General features: G+C 45.3%; 1 protein-coding gene across 1 annotated transcript; it reads left to right on the top strand.

Annotated features, from left to right (window-relative positions):
* FKBP1A (FK506 binding protein 1A) lies at positions 282-23,763 on the top strand. The gene is made up of 5 exons (XM_018057642.1): positions 282-467; positions 553-600; positions 16,161-16,273; positions 20,554-20,718; positions 22,682-23,763. The coding sequence occupies exons 1-4, from the start codon at positions 431-433 to the stop codon at positions 20,680-20,682; spliced, it is 327 nt and encodes a 108-aa protein (XP_017913131.1). The 5' UTR covers positions 282-430; the 3' UTR covers positions 20,683-20,718; positions 22,682-23,763.

A 25,471-nucleotide genomic window follows, 5' to 3' on the forward strand; every position in this document is an offset into this window, starting at 1 on the left:
CCTTTTCACAGGATGAGTAGGTGTGGATTTAGTAGTCCCCCAGCTAGTAGCTGGCCGATCCCCAATTCTGACTCTCGCTTCTCATACGCGGAAACTGGATTAGCGATGCCTGCCCCGCTGGTAGCACGGAGAAAGGAAGGGTGGGGGAAGCAGCCCGGCCCCTCTGAAAGACAGCATCCGGAGGCTTCGGGGCTTCCGGGTTTCCGGTTTCCCCTCCCCCCTCCCCCCGCAGCCCCGAGGCCGGGGCTCCGGGGACGTGCGCGCCGTGTGGGGCGCGCACGCAGGGCGGGGCGTGCGGGGGCGCGCGCGTGCGCAGCCGTAGCGCGGAGGGTCGAGGCAGAGCCGCGGAATCGCCGCGAGATCTGGTCTCGGTCCACGCTGCCCGTCGCGCCGCCCGTCGGCCAACCCAGCGTCCGCCGCTACCGCAGCTATGGGAGTGCAGGTGGAGACCATCTCTCCCGGAGACGGTGAGTAGGCGCGCGCCCGGTGCCCCCGGGCTGCCCCGGCCACCGCGCGCATCCGCTCACCTCGCGCGTCTGTCTGTCTCCTCAGGGCGCACCTTCCCGAAGCGTGGCCAGACCTGCGTGGTGCACTACACGGGTGAGTCGCAGGACCGGGGTAGGGGGCGCCTCGGGGGTCGGGGGGCAGCCGGCGCGGCCTGGGGGCAAAGGCCTGGGGCGTGGCGGCGGCAGGCCCGCGTGGCCCGAGGCCGAGGCCTGGATGGTGGCAGCGCCCCCGAGGGGGCAGCGTCGGGCCTGCCAAACCTCGGGCGGTCCGAGCCGGCGCGCGGGCCGGACTTTATTCCGCACTTAGAAAGCGGTTCTGTGTCAGAGATGCTGCCGTTCTGCCCACATCGCGGATGGGGAAACTGAGGCTTGGGGCGGCGAAGTCACTTGTCCAAGGTCACAAGCTCAGGATGGGCAGAGCTCTGGCCAAGGACCATCAGAGAGGATTTATAGCATTTCTGTGCCCGGTTTACACCCTATCCCCGCTTCCGCCCCACCCTTCGATGGAGATAAGAAGGGCGAGGTAATTCCTAGTCCGTGGGAACTCGGCCCCGCGCTGTGGGTGGGGAGACATCCCACTTTCTAAGTCTTTGCTCTGGCCCAGCCTGGCCTTGGAGAAATTAGATCTGCACCATCCCTTTCCTTTTCTTAGTTTTGAGCCACTTTACAAATTCTGGCCTCAGTGGCGGTGATGGCCCGGGTTGACATAACATAATTTAGCCCCCCCAGTCCTTCTAAGAGTAGAGACTTAACCCCGTTCAAAAGATAAGGAAACTGAGGCCCAGTTAGGAAAACAAACAGTATTATAAGCCAAAGGAAGTATTAGACTCTCAACCAGAATTTTAACATGACAGTCATATTCCTTGAGACCATTTTTTACTCTATGCCCTTACAAGGTTCGCTTAGGTTGTACTTGGTAGGGAGGGGAGGGGGGAGGCTGAGCAGGCGGAGACTTAGCTGTAGTGGGTGCTGGTGATTGGTGTAGCCACGGTTGTTAATATGAACAACCTTCCCTCCCCTTCCTCCTTCCCTTTTTCCTCCTTCCCACCCTTTCCTCTGTTCCTCCTCCTCCTTCCTCTATGTCTCTCCGCTCCCCCACCCCCTCAAGTAGGCTGTAGGCAGTTCTGAACCTGCTGCTCGGGGATAAGCTCTTGCCTTTTCTCTCTCAGATCATGGGGGGAGCCCTCTCTGAGGGAAATGACTTTTCTTTGGGAAGGGAAAAAGGCAGCTAACATTCTCCTCTCTGGTGCCCTTTTATTTCTCTGGGTTTTTTATTCCTCTGGCCCTTCTCCCTGTGTAGAAAAGAGGTGGGGGTATAGGAGGTTGGGGATAGAACTTTTAAAAAGGCTACCATAGGAGGAAGTATTGAAACCTATCTTGGTAGGGAACTATTTCATACCTACAAAAGAAACTGTAAAGTGGTTTTGATGTTTTAAATGGTTGTCTTTATAGACTGTGGTCAGCACCTGAGCCCAGGAGGTCTAGTGGAAGAGAACATGTCAGTTTGGTTGATTTTGATCTGTGAGATGAGAAGAGTAATAACCATTGCCTTTTACAGTGCTAGGTGAGTGGGCAGTTCATTCAGTTCCCACAGCCAACTGGGGCAGGGACTCAGAGAGGTGATGAGTTGACTTCTCCCCCCTCTCCTCCCAGTTTCTAGTTACATTAGGTTAATTGGCTCCACCTGGCTCATTCCCAAGTCTGTGCCCCTTATCCTTGGCTCACCCATCTTCTGGTGCTGATGGCAGGACTGGACACCAGCATGTCGGCAGAATGAAGTTTCACTGTGCCTCTTAGTGAAGTGTCCCCACAACGCATGTCTGGAGGCTTTTCCTAAGAGAACAGATGGCTCTGGCACCCAGAACACCATCAGGGCTCCCAGTGCCTCTTCTCCAAGTCTGAGTTTTCCTTGAGGGTGGCACCCACCCACATGTTCCCAGAACAGCAGTGCGACCCTGGCATGCGTTAGGACAAAAGCTTTCTTTTTTATTTCAGTTTTGATAAGCCCTACAAAGACACCCTGGTGAGAAGCCAGCTCTGCCTCATGCTCACAGAATAGGCTGTTCTTGGGCAGGCTTCTTTGTTCCTGTGGGTCTTTGCCATCAGCCTCCCAGGAAGAACCTGTTTGAGACCTGTGGGGGCGTGAGAGGAATGGGTAAGTGCTTTGAGATTTGATCTGTAGCAGTTGAGTGACTTAAAAGCCGCTTGGAACAGAATCCATCTTGAGGGAACATGGTGAAGAGTATCATAAAAATCTGAGGGTCCTCAAATACAAGAGAACCTCTCCTTACTGAACCTCGAGGAGAAGAAATTCTCATGATCCTCCTAGTTTTCATCTTGTTTTTCTCTACCCACCTATCAGTAGTCTCCTGTTAGGGCTGTTTCTCTGCTTCTCCCAAGTCATTGATGGTGGGCATCCCTGTGTGCCCACCTCCCACTCCTGCCCCCTGTTTCTCTGTCTTTTTTTGCATAGCTAGCTCAGACTGCTTGGCTGTGTGGCTCCAGTGGTTACAGTTCCTAGGACGGAGAATCTGATTGACCCAGGTTCGGGTCATATGAATTCTCTAGATCCAGTCTGCTCTGGCCAGGTAACTGCTACTGCTGATTTAGGAGCAGCTTCAAAGGATCAGCGCTGGAAATAAGGAAGCCAAAATCTTCTCTGGGTCATCAGGAATATGATTAGCACAGGCTGGCTTTGACCACATGGATGTTCTAAATGCTCCTGGTGACTGCCAGTTGTATCCTGGATGCCACTCTCCAGGCTCCCTCTGGTAACTTCTACAGCCTCTAGCAGAGCACAGCATGAGCACGGCCTCAAAGAAAGGCCTATGCCACATCTACGTGATGTCAGAAGGGAAGGTGAAAACTGTACTGTCTTTAGCCAAGGCCCTCCTGGTAGCATGACAGGCAGGCATTGAGGTGAGAGGGAGGAAGTGGAAAGATAACCTGCCAAATAGGTGCCTTGAGGATCAAGTGGATCCTCATGGCTCCCTCCTTGCCTCCAGTAGCTTCATCAACTTTATTATTGAGCTTGTCCTGACACATTGCTAAGCTTATGTCCCTTATACTCACATCAGCAGGCCACGTGCCTGCCATTGTCAGAGCAACCTCAAGTGGATTGAGGAATTCTTTTTTTATAGTTGACATCTTGTCCTTGGGATCAGGTTTAACTTGTCTGTAGCCTGACTTCTGACTGAGAAAAACCAAGGATGCCCCGGCTTCATCACCTCAGGAGGTCCACTTGAAGGGACACTGCAGCTCCCCTCCCCACCTGCTGCTTTTCTTTAGCCTCTGTCTCCTCTCTCCTCCCTGCTTTATTCCACCCCCTCCCCTGCTGAGTGTTTCTTGGCTGGTGATCCGATGTCTGGAGGAAGGCTCGCCCCCAGCAGAGACTGCTCAGATGGCTTCCCCCGATGTGTGCCGGCTTCAGGCAGGCAGACTGTAACTCTTTGGGCAGGGCCACAGCAGGACCCTTTTCCTTCCTACAGCCGATAATTATTGAGCAACAGAAACCAGCCAGGCACTGGGGACACAGCCAGTGAGCTGAACAAAGGCCTGGTCTGGTGGGGAAGCGACTAGCAGCTTGAAGGTCTGACACATTGGGTGGTGAGGAGCTCTGTGGAGAGAGGTTAAAGCAGTGTGAGGGCCTGGGATGGAGCTTTACAGCTTGTAGTGAGGGTGGTTGGAAAAAACTTCTTACAAAATGACACTTAATATTGGTCCAAAGGAAGGTGGGAGTGACTGATGTGGCTGTCAAGGAGAACGGTCTTCTAGGCAGAGAGAGGGGCTGGCGCAGAGGCCCTGCGGCTGGAGCATGACTTGGTGTATTAGCTGGAGTGGATTGTGCGAGGGAGACGGTAGTAGATGAGGTAATGGTGGGGCTTGCTTTCTGAGATGGGAGTCACGAGCTGATCTGGATTTTAACAGAATCGCCTGCCTTCTAGCTACTGTGTGGACGCTGGAGTGTTGGTGGCAGTGCGGAAACAGGGCCCTCGTTGTGTCCTGGGTGTTTAGAGCGTGCCAAGGGCAGGTGTGCAGAAGTGGTACCACAAGGACAGTGACCCCCAAAGAAGATGTGGGTCCTTTACTGGGTTCAGATTTTAGCTTGGGCACGTGATCCACTTTTCTCAGCTTCCGTATGCCAACTATTAAAAATGGGAGAAACAGTGCCTGCTGTGAGGAGTTGCGGGGGGCAGTGCATCTGGGAGGGGCAGCAGCAACAGTGATACTGTAATTGTGCATTGTGTCACGAAAGGCCCCTGTGTCCCCAGCGCGAGGTGTCTTATCATCTCTCAGTTTAGCGTTGGCAGAGTGGCATAGGCTGAGACCCTTCCGTTTCACAGACGAGGAAATAAAAAAGAGATGAATCTAGAGTGAAGGTTCATCTTAAAACAGGCCTCCACATTGCCTGCAGAATATTTTGCCTAAGAAAACTGCAGCTGTTCTCTTTAATTTGGAGATGAAAGGAGTTTTAGTATTTGTTATTGATTCTTGGTAGGTGTAAGATGGTCAGGGTTGGGCTATACCAGCTCACTAGTGTGTGCCAGTTAAAGTGTCAGTCCTTTTACCTTCAAGTTTCCTTAACATAATTGGATTGTAACATTTTGCAAATGGACCTTGCTATGGAAATGTTATTTTCCTTTTTCTGGGATTGTGATTACCAAAATACAGAATCACATGGATGCCAGCTTTCTTCTTCCACAGATGAGAACAGAAGAAGGCTCACTTGTCTTAAATAAACTAAAGATCTCATAGAATTATTGCATCTAGGTGCAACTGTTATTTGTAAAGTTGTCAGAATTAGAGAAAAATCAAAATAGAACAGTAATTACCCATGTGCCCACCACCTAGATTCCACGATGGCTGACATTTTGTCATGTTTGTCAATTCGGTCTACTTACAGGTATATGTAAATAGATATAATCTATATTGAGTTTTTAGCTGAGCCATTAGAAGCTGCTGACATGATACTTTTTTTCTAAGTACTTGAGCATGCTATAAGAATGAGAGTATTCTCCCTATCCTAATTCTGGTCACACTTGAGAAAATTTTAAATGATTCAATAGTATCTAAAGCCAAATGCATATTGAAACGACCCCAGTTGTCTTCAAAGTGTTTTTCAACAGCGTAAAAAAAAAAAGTTCAGTTGGAAATTATGTCTATAGTAAACATCCAGAAGAGTCTTCGTATCTCACTGGTTTTCCAAAGAGAGCACTTATTGTTATAGAATACCCCCACATCTATCTCATTGTTTATTCCTGACTGTTGTATAACTCCTTCCACTATCTTGATTTCCTGTAAACTAGGAGTTGAAATGTCTAAACAGTTTCTGGTTAAAACATTTTAGCGTGAAGACTTCTAACATGATGCTGTGTACTTCATACTGGCATACCATGGGGAACATCACTATTTGTGATCTTTTTTGTGATTATGCATTTTACCGTTTGAATTAACGGGGCCATTGTCAAAGGGCTTGGACATCCTGTGTGTGACCTGCTCCTCACCAGCCTTTTACCTACTGATTTTTATATCAGTTGATGATTCTTACCTAAAAAAACTGTTTCATTGGCATTTAATTTACAAAATGGTAATTAAAAACTTTTTTTTCATATCTTCCACATTTATTAACTGCTCTTCTGTTACCTAGGGTAAAGCTGAATTCTTTCCCTTTAATTATCAATTTTAAGATCAGGAATTGGTTTTACAGTCATACTCCATGGTGACAAGTGACTCTCCCCATCTATTTATTTATTTATCTTTAGTATACTAGGGACTCATATTTTACTCGGGGCCTTAAAATCATTGATATTCATTGTTCTTTTTGATAACTCTTGTCCCAGATTTGGCCAGTAGGAGCCCCTTCAGGGGGGCTTCCTGGCTGGGTCAGCAGTAAAGAATCTGCCTGCAGTGCAGAAGACACAGGAGACGCGGGTTCGATCCCTGGGTCAAGAAGATCCCCTGGAGGAGGGCATGGAAACCCACTTCAGTATTCTTGTCACAAAAATCCCATGAACAGTGGGCTGTAGCCCTTAGGGTCACAAAGGGTTGGACACGACTGAAGTGACTTGAGTGTGCATGCCCGCAGACCCTACCTTTTTGACATGCTTCCACTGTTTTTAATCATTTCCTTGGTTTCACTGTTCTGTTCCTTGCATTAGTCACCTCTCTCCCAAGAACTCTGGTTCCTTGCAATGGGTCTCAGACTTTTTTTATTGACAGCTTTATTGGATATAATTTATACAATAAAATTTTTAACTTGAACATGTTTGGTGGTTTAAAACTGATTTTTGTAAAGTTCTGATTAGAGTATCCCCATGTCTGTCTCATTGTTTTCTCCTGGTTGTGTGTAACTCCTTCCACTACCTTGATTTTCTATAAAATAGGAGTTGAAATGTTATAGATACAGTTCATTGTGTCTATAAACTAAGGCTCATTTGTCTGCCTTGGAATTTTCCCTAAAAACACTATTGTCATCTACTGTTTTCCATGGAAAAGGCCAGAGGTGTTTTGAACAACTTAGGCATGTATTCCCTTGGGCCCCTTTAACTTTGGCTTGATAAATTCTAGCAGCACAAAGAGCAGGAGGAGGAAAGGGAAAGAAAAGGGGGGATAATCTGCTTCTGGCTGCTGCTGTCTCTGCTCTCTTTGCGTTTCCTTTTCCCTTCCCAGGAACTCAGGCCACCCTGGCCTGCATTCAGTTCCCCCAAACACATCAACCTTTCCCCCGAGGAAGGCCTCTGGCCTGCCACACTGCCTCCATTTCTCGCCAGGGCAGGCTGCTCTTGCAGCTTAAATGACACCCCCTTGGTGGGCTCCCCTGACCCTTGGCTAAAGTGACACTTCAGATGTGTGCACACACTTAGGCCTCTATCTCTAACAAGGTGCCCATCAGGCAGTGTGTAGTTACATCTGCTCTTTCCCTAGGAGACTGTAGGCTCCAGGAAGTCAGCCCCACAGGGCTGGTGGTCTCCAGGGTCTCTCTGCTTTGGTGCTTGGCATGGAGTAGGTACCCAGTGACTGTTTCAAGTGGTCAGTTAGGACTTGGCCTTAGACTTCAGCTGGAGTGTGGAAAGTCTGCATTCCTGTTCTGATTGGTATCATACTTCTATTAGGTCTTCTGCCCACTTTTTGATTGAGTTGTTTGTTCTGATATTGAACTGTATGAGCTCTTATATATTTTGGAGATTAATCCTGGAGTTTATCCCAGGGATTCAAAGATTCTTCATTATGCACTAATCAATCAGTGTGATACACCAGATTAACAAAATTGAAAAATAAAAACCATATGATCATCTCAGTAGATGCAGAGAAAGCTCTCAACAGAATTCCAACATTCATTTATGATAAAAACCAGAAAATCTGCATAGAAGGAACATACCTCAACATAATAAAGGCCATATATGACAAACCCATAGCAAACATTATTCTCAATGGTAAGAAACTGAAAGCATTTCCTCTAAGATCAGGAGTAAGACAAGGGTGCCCACTCTAACCATTATTCAGTATAGTTTTGAAAGTCCTTGCCATGGCATTCAGAGAAGAAAAAGAAATAAAAGGAATCCAGATTGGAAAAGAAAAAGTAAAACTCACTATGTGCAGATGATGTGATACTATACATAGAAAACCCTAAAAATGCTACCAAAAAACCACTAGAGCTAATCATTGAATTTAGTAAAGTTGGACGATATAAAATTAATACACAGAAATCCCTTACTTTTGTATATGGTAACAATAAAAAATCAGAAATGAAGGAAACAATCCCATTCACCATTGCAACTAAATGAATAAAATACCTAGGAATAAACCTACCTAAAGAGACAACAGACCTGTATGCAGAAGACTGTAAGACACTGATGAAAGAAATCAAAGACTACAAACAAACAGATATGCCATGTTCTTGGATTGAATCAGTATTGTCAAAATGACTACACAGAGCAATCTACAAATTCAGTGCAGGCCCTATCAAATTACCAATTGTATTTTTCACAGAACTATAAAAAGTTCACAGTTTGTATGGAAACATAGAATACCCTGAATAACCAAAAGCAATCTTGAGAAAGAAAAATGGAATTAGAGGGATCAACCTTCCTGATTTCAGACTACTACAAAACTACAGTTATCAAGACAGTATTGTACTTGCACAAAAACAGAAATGTAGACCAGTGGAACAAGATAGAAAGCCTGGGGATAAATCCCCACACCTATGGGCACCTTATTTTTGACAAAGGAGGCAAAAATATACAATAAAGAAAAGACAGCCTCTTCAATAAGTGGTGCTGGGAAAACTGGACAGCCACATGTAAGAGAATGAAATTAGAACACTTCCTAACACCATACACAAAAATGTACTAAAAATGGATTAAAGACCTAAATGTAAGACCAGAAACTATATAAAACTCTTAGAGGAAAACATAGGCAAAACACACTGACATAAATCACAGCAAGATCCTCTATGACCCACCTCCTAGAGTAATGGAAATTTAAAAAAAAAAAAAAATGGACCTAATTAAACTTAAAAGCTTTTGCACAATGAAGGAAACTAATCAAGGTGAAAAGACAGCCATCAGAATGGGAGAAAATAGTAGTAAATGAAGCAACTGACAAAGGATTAATCTCTAAAATATACAAGCAGCTCAGGCAACTCAATACCAGGAAGACAAAAAACACTATCAAAAAGTGGGCAGAAGGCCTAAACAGATAGTTCTGCAAAGAAGACATACAGATGGCTAATAAACACATGAAAAGATGCTCAACATTGCTCATCGTTAGAGAAATGCAAATCAAAACTATAGTGAGGTATCATCAGATACCTGTCAGAATGGCTATCATCGAAAAGTCTGCAAACAATAAATAGAGGATGTGGAGAAAAGGGAACCCTCTTGCACTGTTGGTGGGAATGTAAATTGATACTAGCTGTTTTGGAGAACAGTATGCAGATTCCTTAAAAAACTAATTGGTATTAAGTTAAAAGTAGAAGTTCTTTCTCCCTCTCGCAACTGTAAGTAGCAGGAACTTTATATAGTTTTGAAAGTTTGGGGTTTGGGATATTCTGTTTTGTTGTTTGGTTTAGGTTTTTTTTGTTGTTGTTGGTTGGTGTTGTTCTAAAACTTTGCATATTTGGGGCCCTGCAAAATGTTTCTTGTGAAAACCACCTACAAAGATGCATCAGCTAATGAAAATCACATTGTGAATCATGAGCTTTAACTACAACATGTGGTGAGGCCATAGATTCATGCCTTCCTAAGTCATCTTCCCTTACCCAGTAGGGGGTATCTGGGAACTCTGCCTTCCATGAAGCAGCATGCGCTAGAAGTGTCGTCTTTCGTGTTAAGTGAAATGATAACCCAAGGGTTCTCCAGAATCTGCAAATGCTAGCCTTGGGTCCTCCTCCTTTTTTTTTTTTTTTTTTTAAAGATTTTTATTTTCTTTTTAATGTATTATTTATGTATTTTTATTTTTTGGCTGCGTGCCATGCCGGATCTTTGCTGACTAGGGATTGAACCCAGGCCCTTGGCAGCGAGAGTCAGATCCTTAACCACTGGACCACCAGGGAATTCCCTGGCCTTGGGTCTTAACCACTGCTTCTGTGACATGGGCCAAGCGTCTGGAAACAGTCCAAGGGGCCTTTGCTTAGCAGCTGCTGCCCAGGTCTGCCTCTCCTGGTTCCTTTTGAGCAAAAAAAGAGCCCTCCATAACAGACAGGCAGCAGAAAGCCATGCTGTGAGCGGGATCCTGCCGGGAGAGGACCTGGAGACTTCCCCACTATCATGCATATGCTCTCTCTTTTTTTTAAAGCCCTCCTATTCCCTCTCCAGGGATCTTGAGTTTGATTCTTCCCCAAAGAACAGCTAAAACAGCTTGGGAGTAGACCCAGGTGAAGGTGACGTCAACTGCATTGCAGCCAGGGGCCAATTTAACAGTCCCCCAGGCAGCCATGGCTTCCCTGGTGGCTCAGAGGTTAAAGCGTCTGCCTCCAATGCGGGAGACCTGGGTTCGATCCCTGGGTCGGGAAGATCCCCTGGAGAAGGAAATGGTCAACCCACTCCAGTATTCTTGTCTGGAGAATCCCATGGACTGAGGAGCCTGGTGGGCTGCAGTCTATGGGGTCACAAAGAGCCGGACACAACTAAGTGACTTGACTTGACTTTACAGGCAGCCATAGCTTTTGCTCCTTCCGTGGCCGTGCTGCTTTTAACTGGAGAGCCTGGAGTTTGCTGAGGAATTTAAAGGTGCTGAGTGTAAAAAACTGCCATTCTGGCTGGGATTACCCCTCAGATTCTTTTTATCACATAGGGAAGCGGTCCAAAGCCTTGTGGTTGTCCTGCTAGTTCTTAAAAATTGTGCAAATGAAGCAGATCCTAAAGTGCTCATGAGTGCCAGGGGTTGAGCTGAGTGCCTCAGGGACGTAGAACTGTTTGAGTCCAGGTCTGATCTCGAGCCATGTTCAGTTGGGAAAGACGAGAGCTAATTCTTGACGTCAAGAGTACGTAGCTATCCTAGACAATTTCTGGGTCGTGAGGTATAGATTTGTGTGTAATCAGAAATGGAATCAGTCAGTTCTTTAAATAGAAGGTTATGCTGGTGATCCAGGTTTTTGCTAAGAATGGCCTTCGGAGCTTAAAGAGTATCAGCTGTCGTGTCTGCACTGTAACCTCAGTTGCCTTCTCTCAGGAGAGAAATGTTTTCTCTAGGAAATTACAGCACTAACTTGGCAGGTGGCTTCACTGTTCAAGGGCTCCTGGTTCTGGCACGGAGATGTCCAGAGTTAAAATGGGAGCAGCTGCTGAGGCTAACTTGCCTGCTTTACCTGCTGCTTCCCAAAACAGAGGAAGCACCTGCCATCCACTGCCTGGTTGGGTGTAGGAAGCAAGCATGTAGCATTTTAGTAAATCTCACTTTTTCCCCTTTCTCCTGTTTTTTAAAATAACAGTTTCATAGAGGCGTAATTGACATCCAGTAAATAAACTACTCATGTTTAATGTGTACAATTTCATAAGTTTCGATATGTTTCTTTGTTACTCTTTGAAACCTCCCTCTTCTTCCCATCCCTGACAACCACTGATAGGCAGCATAGGTTAGTCTGCCTTTTCTAAAGTTTTGTATAAATGGAATCATACCATGTGTACTGTTTTGTCTGGCTTTCGCTCAGCATAATTACTTTAAGGTTATATTGTTCCACGAGTCAGTAGTTCGTTCCTTTTTATTGCTGAATAATTTTCTATCATATGGATATATTTAATTACCTGTTTACCAGCTGGCAGATGTTTGGATTGTTCCAGTTATTGGTTATTACAAGTAGGTCTGCTATGAGCATTTGTGTATAAGAGTATTTTTATATAGCCAAAAGCACCATTTCTCTTGGATAAACATCCAGGAGTAGAATGACCGGGTCAAATGGGGGGGGTGTGTGTTTCAACTGCCAGCTGTTTTCCAAAGTGGCTCTTCTGTTTTATATTCCCACCAGCAGCGTGTGGGGATTCCAGTTCCTCCGTATCCCTGCCAGTACATAATATGATGAGTCTTTTTAGTTGGATACATTCTAATCGATAGTAGTCATACCTCCTAGTGGTTTTAATTTGCGTTTTTTAATGATGACAGTGTTGAATATATTTTCGTGTACTTATTTGCCATTTTTTATCCTTTTCAGTGAAGAATGGATTCATATCGTTTGCCCTTTTTTAATTGTTATTTTGCTGAGTTTTTTGAGGGTTCTTTTCATATTCTGGACACAAGTCTTTTATGAGAGATATGTCCCATAAAGATTTTCTCCCAGTTTGTGGCTTGACTTTTCATTCTCTTAAAAGTATTCTTTAAAAGTGCAGAAGTTTTCATTTTTGATGAAGTTTATTTTGTCCTTTTATGGCGTGTGCTTTTTCACCTCATATCTAAGAAATTTTTGTGCAACTCACAGTCACAAAGATTATTTTCCTATGAGTTCATCTAGAAATTTTATAGGTTTAGTGTTCTTTTAGAGCTGATTTTTAGTTGACATTTGATTATGATGTGAAGTATAGGTCCAAGCTTTTACTTTTTGCCCGTAGATGTCCATTCAGTTCTTCTAAGCCCAGCATATTTTTCATTTCAGGCATTACGGTTTTCACCTCTGAAAGTTTGACTTCAATCTTATACTTCTCCTCTGCTCAGTCTAACATCTGTGTCACTTCTGGATTGGTTTCAGTTGATTGATTAGTTGCATGTGGGTCATATTTTCCTGTGTCTTTGTATGCTTGGTAATCTTTGGATTGGTCATTGAAGAAGGCCATCTTGTCTCTCCTTGCTATTCTCTGGAACTCTGCATTCAGTTGGGTATACCTTTCCGTTTCTCCCTTGCTTTTTGCTTTTCTTCTTTCCTCAGCTATTTATAAAGCTGCCTTAGACAGCCACTTCAGTCCCATCACATCATGGCAGATAGAAGGGAAAAAGGTGGAAGCAGTGACTGATTTCCTCTTCTTGGGTTCAGATGGTGGCTGCAGCTGTGAAATTAGAAGACGATTGCTTCTTGGAAGAACTATGACCAACCTAAATAGTGTGTTAAAAAGCAAAGACATCACTTTGCCAGCAAAGGTTTTGTATAGTCAAGGCTGCAGTAGCCTTGATGATCTTTTCAGTAGTTGCGTGTAGATGTGAGAGTTGAACCATAAAGAAGGCTGAGTGCCGAAGAATTGATGCTTTTGAATTGGGCTGTTGGAGAAGACTCTTGAGAGTCCCTTGGACAGCAAGGAGGTCAAACCAGTCAATCCTAAAGGAAACCAACGCTGAATATTCATTGGAAGGACTGATGCTGAAGCTCCAATCCTTTGGCCACCTGATGCAATGAGCTGACTCACTGGAAAAGACTTTGCCTGATGCTGGGAAAGATTGAAGGCAGAAGGAGAAGAGAGCGACAGAGGATGAGATGGTTGGATGGCATCATCGAAGTAATGGACATGAACTTGGGCAAACTCCGGGAGATTGTGATGGACAGGGAGGCCTGGTGTGCTGCAGTCCATGGGGTTGCAAAGAGTTGAGCATGACTTGGCAACCGAACAACAACCATCTTTGAATGTTAGACATTGTGAATTTTCCCTTTTGGTGTGCTGGATATTTTATTCCTAAAAATCTTCTTGAGCTTTTTATGTGTAAACACTTGAGTTACTTGGAAGCAGTTTGATCCTCTGCAGTCTTGCTTTTATGATTTGTTAGGTGGGTCCTCCAGAGCAGCTCAGGTGGGGGCTGATTACTCCTCACTGCTGAGGCGAGATCTTCCCAGAGATCCTATGCCGTGCCTCATGAACCATGACATTTTTCAGTTCAGCTGGTGGGAACCAGTACTGATCCCAGTCCTGTGTAGGCTCTGAGCACTGTTCCTTGTAAACCTTTTGGATGGGTTCTTTTCCAGGCCGTGAGTGGTGTCCTCAGGCCATGTGCATTGATTAGTACTGTGGTGAGTACTTATGGGGGACTCTGTAAATCTGGAGAGCTTCTTTTACAGTGCTTCCCCTCCCTGCTGTGTGTCCTGTAGACTCCGTTCTGTTCTCTTCCCTCGGAAGCTCCCAAAGATATAAGCTGGGGCGACATCACAGCTCTCGCCTTGTTAGTTTTATTTCTCAGGGATCACAGGCTTTAATTGCAAAGTCCAGTGTCTTCATTGTTGTAACTGTAGTCTGGCCTCTTTTTGGTTTCATTCAGTTTCTTTTTCTTTTTTCTTTTTTTCCCTGTGGTTGGTTTGTCTGGTGTCGTTTTGTTTCAGTTTTTGGTTGATTAGATCGAAGGGTAAATCTGATCCTTTTCCTCCATCTTGGCCAAAACTATTAATAACTTTTGATAATCATAGTTTCTCTTATATTCTGCATTCAGTACTGACAAACCTAATTCCCACTCGAGAAAGCATCATATGCACATTCATTGCTGCTTCTTAATGGACATTGCTTCCTCTTTTGCATAACCTCCTTCAGCATCCTGCAAATTATAGCCTTGGAGTTGGTTTCCTCATTTGTTATAAGCAGTCTCTGGCAGATGGATGGAAAGGCTCCTGAAAAAGAGAAAGGATTCTGAGATGCCTAGCTTCTCGTTGCCTGCTCTCACCCTTGATGCTGAGTTCATTTGGGGTAGGATCAGTGTGTGAAGAGCTTGAAATGGGCTAGAGGGAACATCTATGGTGAGTATTATGGAGAGTGGAGATCTAGTTTTCTCCCAGTTTGTCATTTATAGAATACTATTTATTTATCATTTCTTTGATCAGATAGTGATTGTGTTCTGGTAAAGAGATGAGCTACATGTACACCCGAACTTGTTAGTTCTAGGGTGTTGAGTTCCTAGCTTTACAGTGACTTAACAGGTCACTTTGTGTCCATCTTTGTGTCTCCCTTTCAGTCCTCAGCTCCCAGCTTCAGGCAGTATCATCACCCACTCTGCCCTAGGACATTTGTCCCTTCTCCTCCTCTGTTAGGACAGTAGTTCCTGTCCCCATGACTCCCCATTTTCCTATTTTGTCAAAATACAGAAAGTCTGGTGACTGTGATAAAGCTGGCAATTGATCTCTGCTTCCCCATTCCACCTACCAGTGTTGACACTGTTTTTTAGGTTGGAATTTCCCTCCACCTCTGAAAACATACAAATACAGCGGAATTCTGTGTTTTGCTGGGTCTTTAGAGGGTTGCTTAGAACGATAGTGGTTGCCCCGCCTCCACCTCCATATGAAATCAGTATTGTGTTAGTTATATGTCAACAACAGGCTGGACCCTTCCAGTCTGGGATGAAGGTGTGAGTGTTTTTAAGACCTCAGTGACAGCTATCACAATTGGCTGACACTGGCTTCTGGAGAAACCCATGTGCTGGTCTTTTGTGAGCAAGGAGTTGCAGGTATCTCATGGTCTTTTGTCATGACACTCATCCCCTGGCATTTCCATCTCTGAAATGCCCCCTTTTAGTGGAAGTTTCCAGTATGGGTTGTCTGGCGTATGAGAAACTGGAATGGTAGAATGAAAATGGTTTTTGGATTTATAATGCCTTACCACATTACTTCACTTCTCTCTGCCTCAGTTACTTCTTCTGTGAAGTGGGGACAGGAATCCTTTGCTGTGGGAAGGATTGAATAAGTTCATGTGTGTAAAGTACCTTGCCCAGTCTCTGACTCAGATTAGAAGCCCGCAGTTCAACCAGAGTTTTTGACAGTTTACCAGTGAAAGGTTTTTGGTGTCTTTTCCAATGCTTCTTCTCCAATACCAGCTAGTATCCTATAGTTCAATTAAGTTCTGACACTACCCACTTTCTATAAAAGATGGGTGAATTGAAGGAGGAATATGGCTTGCACATAGAGTGACTGTGAGCTACTGTGTGTGCTTAAAGGGCCCACAGTTGCTCTCAGTCTGGGAGGAAATCCAGAGTGCTGGGAATTCCTGCCAGGAGTGTGTCTGCTTCCCCATTCTCCAGAACAAGGTAGATAGCCTGCCTCTCGTATCAACTTCCTGCTTTGAATTGGGGAAGAACATTCACTAGCCTGGAATAGAGGGACTGCCTCAGCTCCTCAGAGGCCCACTGAGGACACAGGAAATCCTAGGACACCCCACCAGGTCTTCCAGTGCTGGCCTCTAGGACAGGCACTCTCCTGCTGGCTCTCACTTCCCTCATGTCATTCCTCCTCATTACTCATGTTACAACTGCCCTTTTCCGCAGGGATGCTTGAAGATGGAAAGAAATTCGATTCCTCCCGGGACAGAAACAAGCCCTTCAAGTTTGTGCTGGGCAAGCAGGAGGTGATCCGAGGCTGGGAAGAAGGGGTTGCCCAGGTATGCTCTCTTTTTTTGTTGTTGTTGTTTTTTTAGTGTCTACTTCTTAAATTATGTTTATGCGTAGGAAAAATTTCACTGCTAGCTCCCTCACCCAAATAGCTCCTTTTATTAATGTTTTTTGTAGAATTTCTGTAAGTGCCCCCCTCACCCCTTCTTTTAGACACACACACACACACACACACACACACACACACACACACACACACACACACACACACACACACACACACACACACACACACACACACACACACACACACACACACACACACCACACACACACACACACACACACACACACACACACACACACACACACACACACACACACACACACACACACACACACACACACACACACACACACACACACTGTTCTGCTCTTTTCTTTTGCACTTAATCAATCTCTGATACTTGATATACCAGGACATAAAAGAGAAGGAAGCTCTCCTCATAGAGCTTCATCGTGTAGGCAGATCTTGGAAGTATTGCAGGCTTGGTTTCAGGCCACCACAATAAAGCAAATCTTGCAGTAAAGTGAGTCACGTAGATGTTTTGGTTTCCCAGTGCATATTAAAATCATGTTTACACTATAGTTTATTAAGTGTGCAATAGCATTATGCCTAAAAAACAATGGACAGATGATCCTTGAGCCGTGCAGGGTAGGGACACCAAACCCCACCTCCCTGCCCCCCGAACAGTTAAAAATCCGTACATAACTTTCACAGCTGGTGCTCTGTGCCTGAAATTCCTCATCCAGGGACTCAGCCAACCATGGATCATGTAGTGTTCAGTGTTGAAAAACACTGACATGTAAGTGGACCCATGCAGTTCAAACCTGTGTTGTTCAAGGATCAAATGTATGTGCCTTAATTAAAAAAATACTTTATTGCTAAAAAATGCTAACTAACATTTGAGCCTTCACCGAGTCATAATCTTTTTGTGGTAGCAAATCAAAGACCGCATATTGCTATACAAATGTAGTGATGAAAAGGTTCAAAATACTGCGTGAATTCCCAAAATGTGACACACAGACATGAGGTGAGCAAATGCTGAGGGAAAAGGCACAGGTAAGCTTATTCCACCCAGGGTTGCCACAAACCTTCAATTTGTGAAAAACATAGTGTCTGTGAAACACAGTAAAAGGAGCTTATGTCTGTATCCCCTTAGGTGAGTGTACTACAGTTTATTTGACCGGGACACTCTTGATGGCCATTTGGGTCATTCCCAGTATTTCAGTATTATAAACAACACTGCAGTGATTAATCTTGAATGGACTTTATTTTGCATTTGTGCAGGGATCCCACAGGCAGATTCTTGGAAGTAGACCGAGTGGTTCAGTAGCTGTGTGCACTGGATTTTGACATATTGCCATGTTGCCATCTGTAGGGATTACACTGAATTGCCACCAGTGGGCTATGAAGGTGCCTGCTCCTCCCAGCCCTTCCAGCACAGTGTGTTGTTAAAAACTTTTGGCTTCAGGACACAATGAGTGAAACCACTATCTTGGTGTGGTTCTAATTTGTATTTGTCTTATTATTGACCATGTTGTGTCAGACCACTTCTGAGAGGTCAGGCTCACAGAGAAAGTCATTTTGTTTGTCTTAAGTCTATTTCTTCACTTCTCCCCTCCCCGTTTGTGTAAACAGCTTTTGTTCTGCCAACTCTATGAAATTCCCAGTAGACAATAAGGGATCCAGGGTTGCCAAATTTCAGTTGGATTTTATCCTTGCGCTAAGCCCAGGAATTTTTTTCTTGGCACTAACCAGGTAAAGGGATGTTTATTGTGGCCTACAACCCAGGGAGCTTTATAATCAGGCTCTGCCATGGTGGATAATTAGTCTATTTCCTCTCACCAAAGAGAAGTGGAGATTTAACCAATGTGGATAGAGGGATTTCTGTTTTTCTGTTTTTCAGAATACACTTTACATCCTCTATAAAATATCACTGATTTACCTCCAAATAACCTGCTTAAACTTTCAGAAACTGCTTTTCTTAGGTGTCTAGATCTTTGTTCCTTCCTGGCTGGGAGTCGGCAATAGAAAACGGAGAGGATCTTTGTGGCTTACTTCCTTTTGGAAACCTCTCCAACTGTACCTTTCTGTCCTGTCTCCCACCCCAGACGTCTGATAGGCTCTTGGCTCTGTAGCTCACCCCCATCTCCCATGCCAACCATTGTCCACCCCATGGCTCATCTTCTGTGGCTGTTCCAGCACTGGAACAATTGTTGTGTTGTGTGTCCCAGGGGCCATCGCTGCCACTGAGCTAGTGTTATCAGCCTACTTCCCATCCCAGGCTGGTAAGGCCTGATGAAGTGTTAGGGGGATGCCCAGTCTCCCCCTGCAGCCAGGCTGCTTTGAGTCAGTCACAGTGGTGTTGCTTGTGGGAAGTCTGGGTGGTCTGAGACCTGCATAGAGCATGAACTCCTCCATATAATATTTCTTTAGGACATACATTAAAAGCACAGGAAGAAGGGTTGTCTTTCGCCCCTTCTCCTGTTCTTTTGATATTGTTCCAGTTTTCTGTGCTTATAGGTCTTCAGTCCTGGCACATATACTATTTTGGCAACTTGCTTTTTTCATCTAACCATGTGTCTTGGACATCTTTCCATGTTAGTATAGTTAAGGCCACTGTTTTCTTTCTAGAGGCTAAGAAGAATGGTACAGCTGCACTGTGAAACCACACCCCTTGCAGTGGGCATTTGAGTTGCTAGCAGATTCTGGAAGTGGAATTGCTGGGTAAAAGGATATCATTGCTTTGAATTTTATTAGATTAAACCATATGCTTTCAACTGTCTTTGCCGCTTTGGTCCAGCATGTCCCAATTTCTGAAGGGTGCTGTAGGAAAGAAGCCTGTAGCTTTCTCTTGAGTCACCATCACTTGGACTGGGTCAGAGAGCCAGGCATGCACACATGGAGAGGTACGCGTATAGTTGGAGAGGCATCCAAAGGAAAGGGAGCCACAGGGATCCTCTGTTTTGTACTGCCAACGTCTAGTCAGACAGGAACAAAAATCTAGACCCTTGGGAAAGGCAGTTTCTGAAAGTTAAGCCGTTTGTTGCTGCTGCTGCTGCTAAGTCGCTTCAGTTGTGTCTGACTCTGCATGACCCCATAGACAGCAGCCCACCAGGCTCCCCCATCCCTGGGAATCTCCAGGCAAGAACCTGGAGTGGGTTGCCATTTCCTTCTCCAACGCATGAAGGTGAAAAGTGAAAGTGAAGTCACTCAGTCGTGTCCAACTCTTAGTGACCCCATGGGCTGCAGCCTACCAGGCTCCTCTGTCCATGGGATTTTCCAGGCAAGAGTACTGAAGTGGGTTGCCATTGCCTTCTCCGGTTAAGCCATTTATTTGGAGATAAATCAGTGATCTTTTACAAAGGATGTAGAGTAAAGCATATTCTGAAAAAGAGACAGAAATCCCTCTATCCACACTGGTTAAATCTCCAGTTCTGTTTGGTGAGAGGAAATAGACATGGAGACTTAAAAGAGGTAGGTAAAGAGTGGGGATAGAGCAGAGAACCTGCTCACTGTTCGGAAAATAGACATTTTGTATTTGATGAGAAAATGAAAAAGCTACAAATACATTTTAAAAAGTGAAAATTTTCTCGCCATCCTCTGCTCTCCCCATAGAAAAATGCTAGTGTTATTTGTGTTCTTCCAAAAATGTTTTCATGTTTATACAGGCAGGTACAACTATGTATAAATACTTTTCTTTTTTGTATAATTGGTAGCATGCTATTTTCATACAATTGGTACATGGTACTTGGTACCCCCAGAAAATCTTATTGCTTGTTTTACTTTTTCTACATTTCTGAGTATAAATATAGAGATTGCAGAAAAGTAGCCTGCCTTAAATATTACTTTCTGTGTGTTTTCTTCTAAAGTAAAGTTTTGTTCAAAGCACTCCTTTTGCAATAGTATAGATGCTTCTAGTGACAAGCCACTGGAGGGCTTAGGTGGTGACATGTCTATAGTGTTGGCTGCCCAGAGTCAGATTAGTGGGACCAGGACAGAAGGATTGAGAGCCTGGTGATTCTGGGAGTCGAGGGATTTTTATCAGTTATCGAGTCCCTGGAGCCAGATGGAGGGCTCATCCAGCCTGTCTGCCTGCCTCCACGTCCTCACAAAGGGTGCCCAATGCCCAGGCAGCCATGCAGTCACCAGAATGTCCTAGTCACACCATCCTGGCCAAGGAGCACCCGGTCAACAGCTCTGCTTCTTAAGGGAACAGCTGAGGAGTGCATCCAGCACTGCCATTCTTCCTTGCTCTTTTCACAGATGAGCGTGGGTCAGAGAGCCAAGCTGACTATCTCCCCAGACTATGCCTACGGTGCCACTGGGCACCCAGGCATCATCCCACCAAATGCCACTCTCATCTTTGACGTGGAACTTCTAAAACTGGAATGACAGGAGTGGCCTCCTCCCTGAGCTCCCCATTCTTGGGTAAGGAACTTAATACTAAAGAACCTTTCTCTAACTACCTTTGCTCCTCCCGAGTCATGCCCAGTGCTTGATGGGCGTCAGAAAGAACCTTGATGCCTCGGGATGTTTTCATTTATATTCTTCCTCCATCAGCCATACTTTGAGTTTTGTTACAAGTTTATACCTTGGAAAGGGACGGCATGTGCTCTTGAAAGAACTCAGGGGGATGGGGCAGCTGATTATAGCTGTTGAAGTATTTTTATATGTAACTTATAAACTAAAACTGGGTTGGGAACTGGAAATATAGACCAAATTTTTAGTGCCAGCATTTCAGTTCTTTAGAAATAAGATTGGTGATGACTTTGCTTGCCCTGCTGAGTTTGTGGAGCTCCCTCATTCACACATCCTCTCACTGCCTGTTAGAAAGGTATGAATGGGACATTACCACCTGGGCCACCTGCCTCGGAGCAAGCCCAGGACACGCAAGGACAGTAGGCCAGCTTGTTATCAGTGGGTTTAAAGATGAGGCCCAGGATGCTTATGAAGTCTGAAGGATGTTCTCAGACAATCCCGGAGAGGATCTTAGGGACCTGAGTGAGCCTTTCTGTCCAACAAGTGAGACTGGGGCCCAGAGAAAGAGGCCTTACTCAAGGTCACATCCAGACAGAGACAGATTAGGACAGAACCCTTTCCTGCTTCCCTTTCCTGGACTTGTTTTCCTTCCTCTTCCCTTATTTCTAGGTAAGCCAACTCAATATTCTAATAGCACTTACTTTTCATATGAGTACTAGAATCATAAAACGTGAACACTGACATCTTTCCACATGACCTCATGCATGCATGCTAAGTCACTTAATTTGTGTCCAACTCTGCGACCCTATGGACCATAGCCCGCTAAGCTCCTCTGTCCAGGGGATTCTGTAGACAAGAATACTGGAGTGGGTTGCCGTGCCTTTCTCCTCCATGTGACCCCAGATCTCTGCATTTGCTCCCCTCGTGCTCCTGGAACCAGAAGGCCATAGCCAGGTGAAAACAGTAGTAAGTGGCTGCCAGCGTGTTATGGAGTACTTTGTCTTGAGGTAGAGGAGCTTTTTTTTTTTTTTTTTTAAAGCTATTTCCTCTCAGTGGTTTGATCCCTAAACACCTGGGTCATCTGTGCCTGGTCAGGTTTGAGGACTCTGGCTTTTTCACTTGTCATTCCTTCCAGGAGGAAACCCTGACACTTGATAGAGCTCGTCCCTGCCCTAGAAGGCTGGGTCCTTTGAACATAAATGTACCAAAGGGAGCCCTGGAGTTATCCTGATTTGGGAATAGGCTTTCTGTAAATCTGGAAGGACAGGAAAGGGAAGGAGGGGAGAGAGGGTTGAATGGCTATGATTCACCCTGGCCTCAACCTCCCCCCGAAACTGCCATAGAACAGTTCAGAGCTTCTTGCAAAGGTCTTGAGGGAAGGCTCAAGGGCAGACCCAAAAAGTCAGGTTCGAGTGAGTGAATGAAGACTAGATATTTTCTCAATCCGTTTGACACGAGGAAAAATCGGCTTAGGGCTGTGCATGTTAAAGTCTCTGAGAAGCTTTAAGACTCTTGATGCCCAGGCCACCCCCAGACCAGTTAACTGCTGTCACTGGATGTGGGGTCCAAGCCTTCAGGTTTTTTTAAAGCCCCCAGGTTGGAGACCCACTGATAATGGGGATCTGAATTGTTAGCCATATTGGTGGGCTCTGCCCCTCCTGCTGTCCTCAGCAACATAGATGTAACCTTAGGTTTAAAAAAACACCACTAAGGTGTACAGGAAGGAGGCTGCTCACCTGGGAACCTAGCCTGAGCCCAGCGGGTCCTTCCCAGCTGGAGCAGAGGGGTGAAGGCAGATCCGACCTCACAACTGTTGGGGAAGGGACATGGTGTGGCAACAGCCTGTGGCGGTCCCTTCCCCACACGGAAAGCATCGAGCTGCTGGGACTTACGGGTTTTCTGTCCCCAACAGATGTGCCACAGAAGGATCTGGCGCCACCAGACGCACACAGCGAGTCCGTGTGGAGCTCTTCCCGACGTTCCACTACACTCTTTGTATAAGCATCTTCCCAGACTGAATGTGTTCTGTCACCGGCTTTGCTCTTCCCCTTCTCCTCGTATGTGTGTTGACCTGAACTATATGCCATAAACCTCAAATTACTCAGTTTGTTTTTGTTTTGGGGTGAAGATTGAGTTTCAGTCCTTTGGATCTAGGTTTCCAATTAAGTATTAGTCAAGTATTAACAGCACAAGTAATGGGTTAACTTTAGACTAGGAATTGGTGTGTGGGGGGGTGCAAGAATCTTTATTTTATTTTATTTTTTTGGATAAAAGTTTTATCTATTATATATTAAACGTTCTTGCTGCTGCGCTGCAAAGCCATAGCAGATTCGAGGCGCTTTTGAGGGCCGAATTACTCTCCAAGTTGAGAGATGTCCTCGGGTTGAATTGAAAGCCCTACCCAAAACTGCAGTGGGAAGAGGGAGAGCCTTTGCCTCCACTGCCCCACCCTCACCCTCCTCGTAGACCCTCTGCCTTTTGAAAGCAGATCGTTTTCACTGAGATATTGGACATTGCAGATGTCTGTTCCCCAGGCCAGCAGGGACCTCTGAAACCTTCATGGCCTGGCCTTTTTTTTTTCCATCCTGTGGTTTTTCTAATGGATATCCAGGATTTTTGTAATTGCATAGCTATCCAAGCTCTACTTCCTAAATTTTAAGAACTTTAATCGAAAGTTAAATTGAAGGTGCTGTTTGTAGACACTTAACACCCATGAAAGCCCAGCCATCATGACAAATCCTTGAGTGTTGTCTTAAGAAAATGATGCTGGTCATCACAGCTTCAGCATCTCCTGTTTTTTGATGCTCAGCTCCCCCTGCTGATCTCAGAGTTTCCTGGCTTCTCCTTGCCCCCTCTCACCCCTTTGCTGTCCTGTGTAGTGATTTGGTGAGAGAAATTGCTGCCTACTCCCCCAGCCTACCCCCACCCCCTGCACTACACATGAGTTTCAAGTTTTATTATTGCAATAAAAGTGCTTTATGCTGGCTTTTCTCAGCTCTGTGTGATGGTGGTTACTTTCAGGCACCTTCCCCTGCCCTTTTGTGCGAGAGAATGGGGTTGGGGGTATGACGGTGGGGGTGTAGTGTCGGAGGCTGTGTCTTAGCAGAACTGCAGCAGGAACATCCTGCCCCAGTGGTCTTTGGCGGGGGTGGGAGGGAGTGGGCAGTAGATTTGCATCTTCACCATGGATTGAACTATGGAGGTGAGGCTGAGATGGTCAGGGAGCCTCCCCCTCGCCCATCATCAGACGTTCATTAAAAGTGAAGTCTAGGTAGAGCTCTGTGCTGGGTTTCCTGGGGTAGCTGAGAACTCAGGGATGTGCCAACAGGTGAACTGAGCCACAACCCTTTTGGAGATGTGCTGCCAGCAAATGGATGAAATGTTACAAAGGGGAGACTTGGGTTTTAAGCAGGTGTTCCTTGGTGAAGCCTGGTGTGGAGCTTTTTGTCAAGTGGACAGTTCGAGTGCTTGCAGTAGCTTCCCTGGCCCTACTTTATATATGCTAAGTAGTATTCCCCTCCTCCCCTATCATGGACATCAAAAATTGTGGTGTCCCACTCCTTTCTAGACACCTTCCAAAACTTCCCTGGTTAAGAGCCTTTGATTTTAAATAGGTGGTTCAAGGACTTGCTTAATGATTTTTCAAATCCATCCAGCCATCCGTTTGTTTGCTAATCTGACCACACCACAGGGCTTATGGGAGTTTAGTTCCCCAACCAGGAATCAAACCTGGGCCCTTGGCAGAGAGAGAGCAGAGTCCTAACCACTGGCCTGCCAAAGAATTCCCACCCTTTATTAATTTAAATCACCAGAATATTATTTCAGGGTTATGTCTTCTATCCCCCATAGTTCTTTTATTTTTAAAAAAGCCAAACAACAAAAGATTTTTATCGTGAACACCCATATACCCACCACCTAAATTCTACCATGAACATGTTACTGTACACCTATTTATCATTTATTTACTCACCTGTCCTTTTAGTCACGTTTCAGAATAAATGGCAAACATCACTGCAGTATCCCCTCGATATCATTAGGATTTAGTATTTGTTTACACTTAAAAACCTATCAAAATATAGAGTATCACTCTCAGAAAGTTCCCCTGTGCCCTTTCCTAGCCAGTCCCCATCCCACCCCCAGAGGCAACAATTGTTTAAATTTTTTCTACTAGAGTGTTGCCTGTTGCAGAGTTTAATTTCAGTATCATCTTAGGCTATATCTCCTTGTACTCGGACACATAGGGAAACTTTAGTTCTCATTGAACTTCAAGATGAAAGAAATCCTCTGGATCGGGGTCAGTTACCCGTGACAGGCAGAAAAACCATGGATGCCAAAGATGTCCACATTCTGATTCCCAGAGCTCATGAGTACCTTAAGTGGCAAATGGGATTTTGCAGATGTGGTTACAGGAAGGACCTAGATGTGGGGAGATTGTCCTGTATTGTGTAGGAGAATCCAGTGTAATCACATGGGTCCTTAAATGAGTCAGAGATGTGAGAACAAAGACATCTGAAGATGCTGCACTGCTGGCTTTGAAGATGTAGGCAGGGACCACAAGCTGAGAAATGGCCGTGGGCTCTAGGAGCTGGAAAAGGTGAGAAAATCCTCCCCAGGGCTTGAAGGAACCAGCCCCACCAACAGTTGGTTTTAGTCCCGTGAGACCCATTTTGGACTTCTGACCTCTAGAGCAGTAAGATTATAA

Source organism: Capra hircus, chromosome 13 (assembly GCF_001704415.2).
Source record: "Capra hircus breed San Clemente chromosome 13, ASM170441v1, whole genome shotgun sequence".
In the NCBI taxonomy this organism is placed as follows: Eukaryota; Metazoa; Chordata; class Mammalia; order Artiodactyla; family Bovidae; genus Capra; species Capra hircus.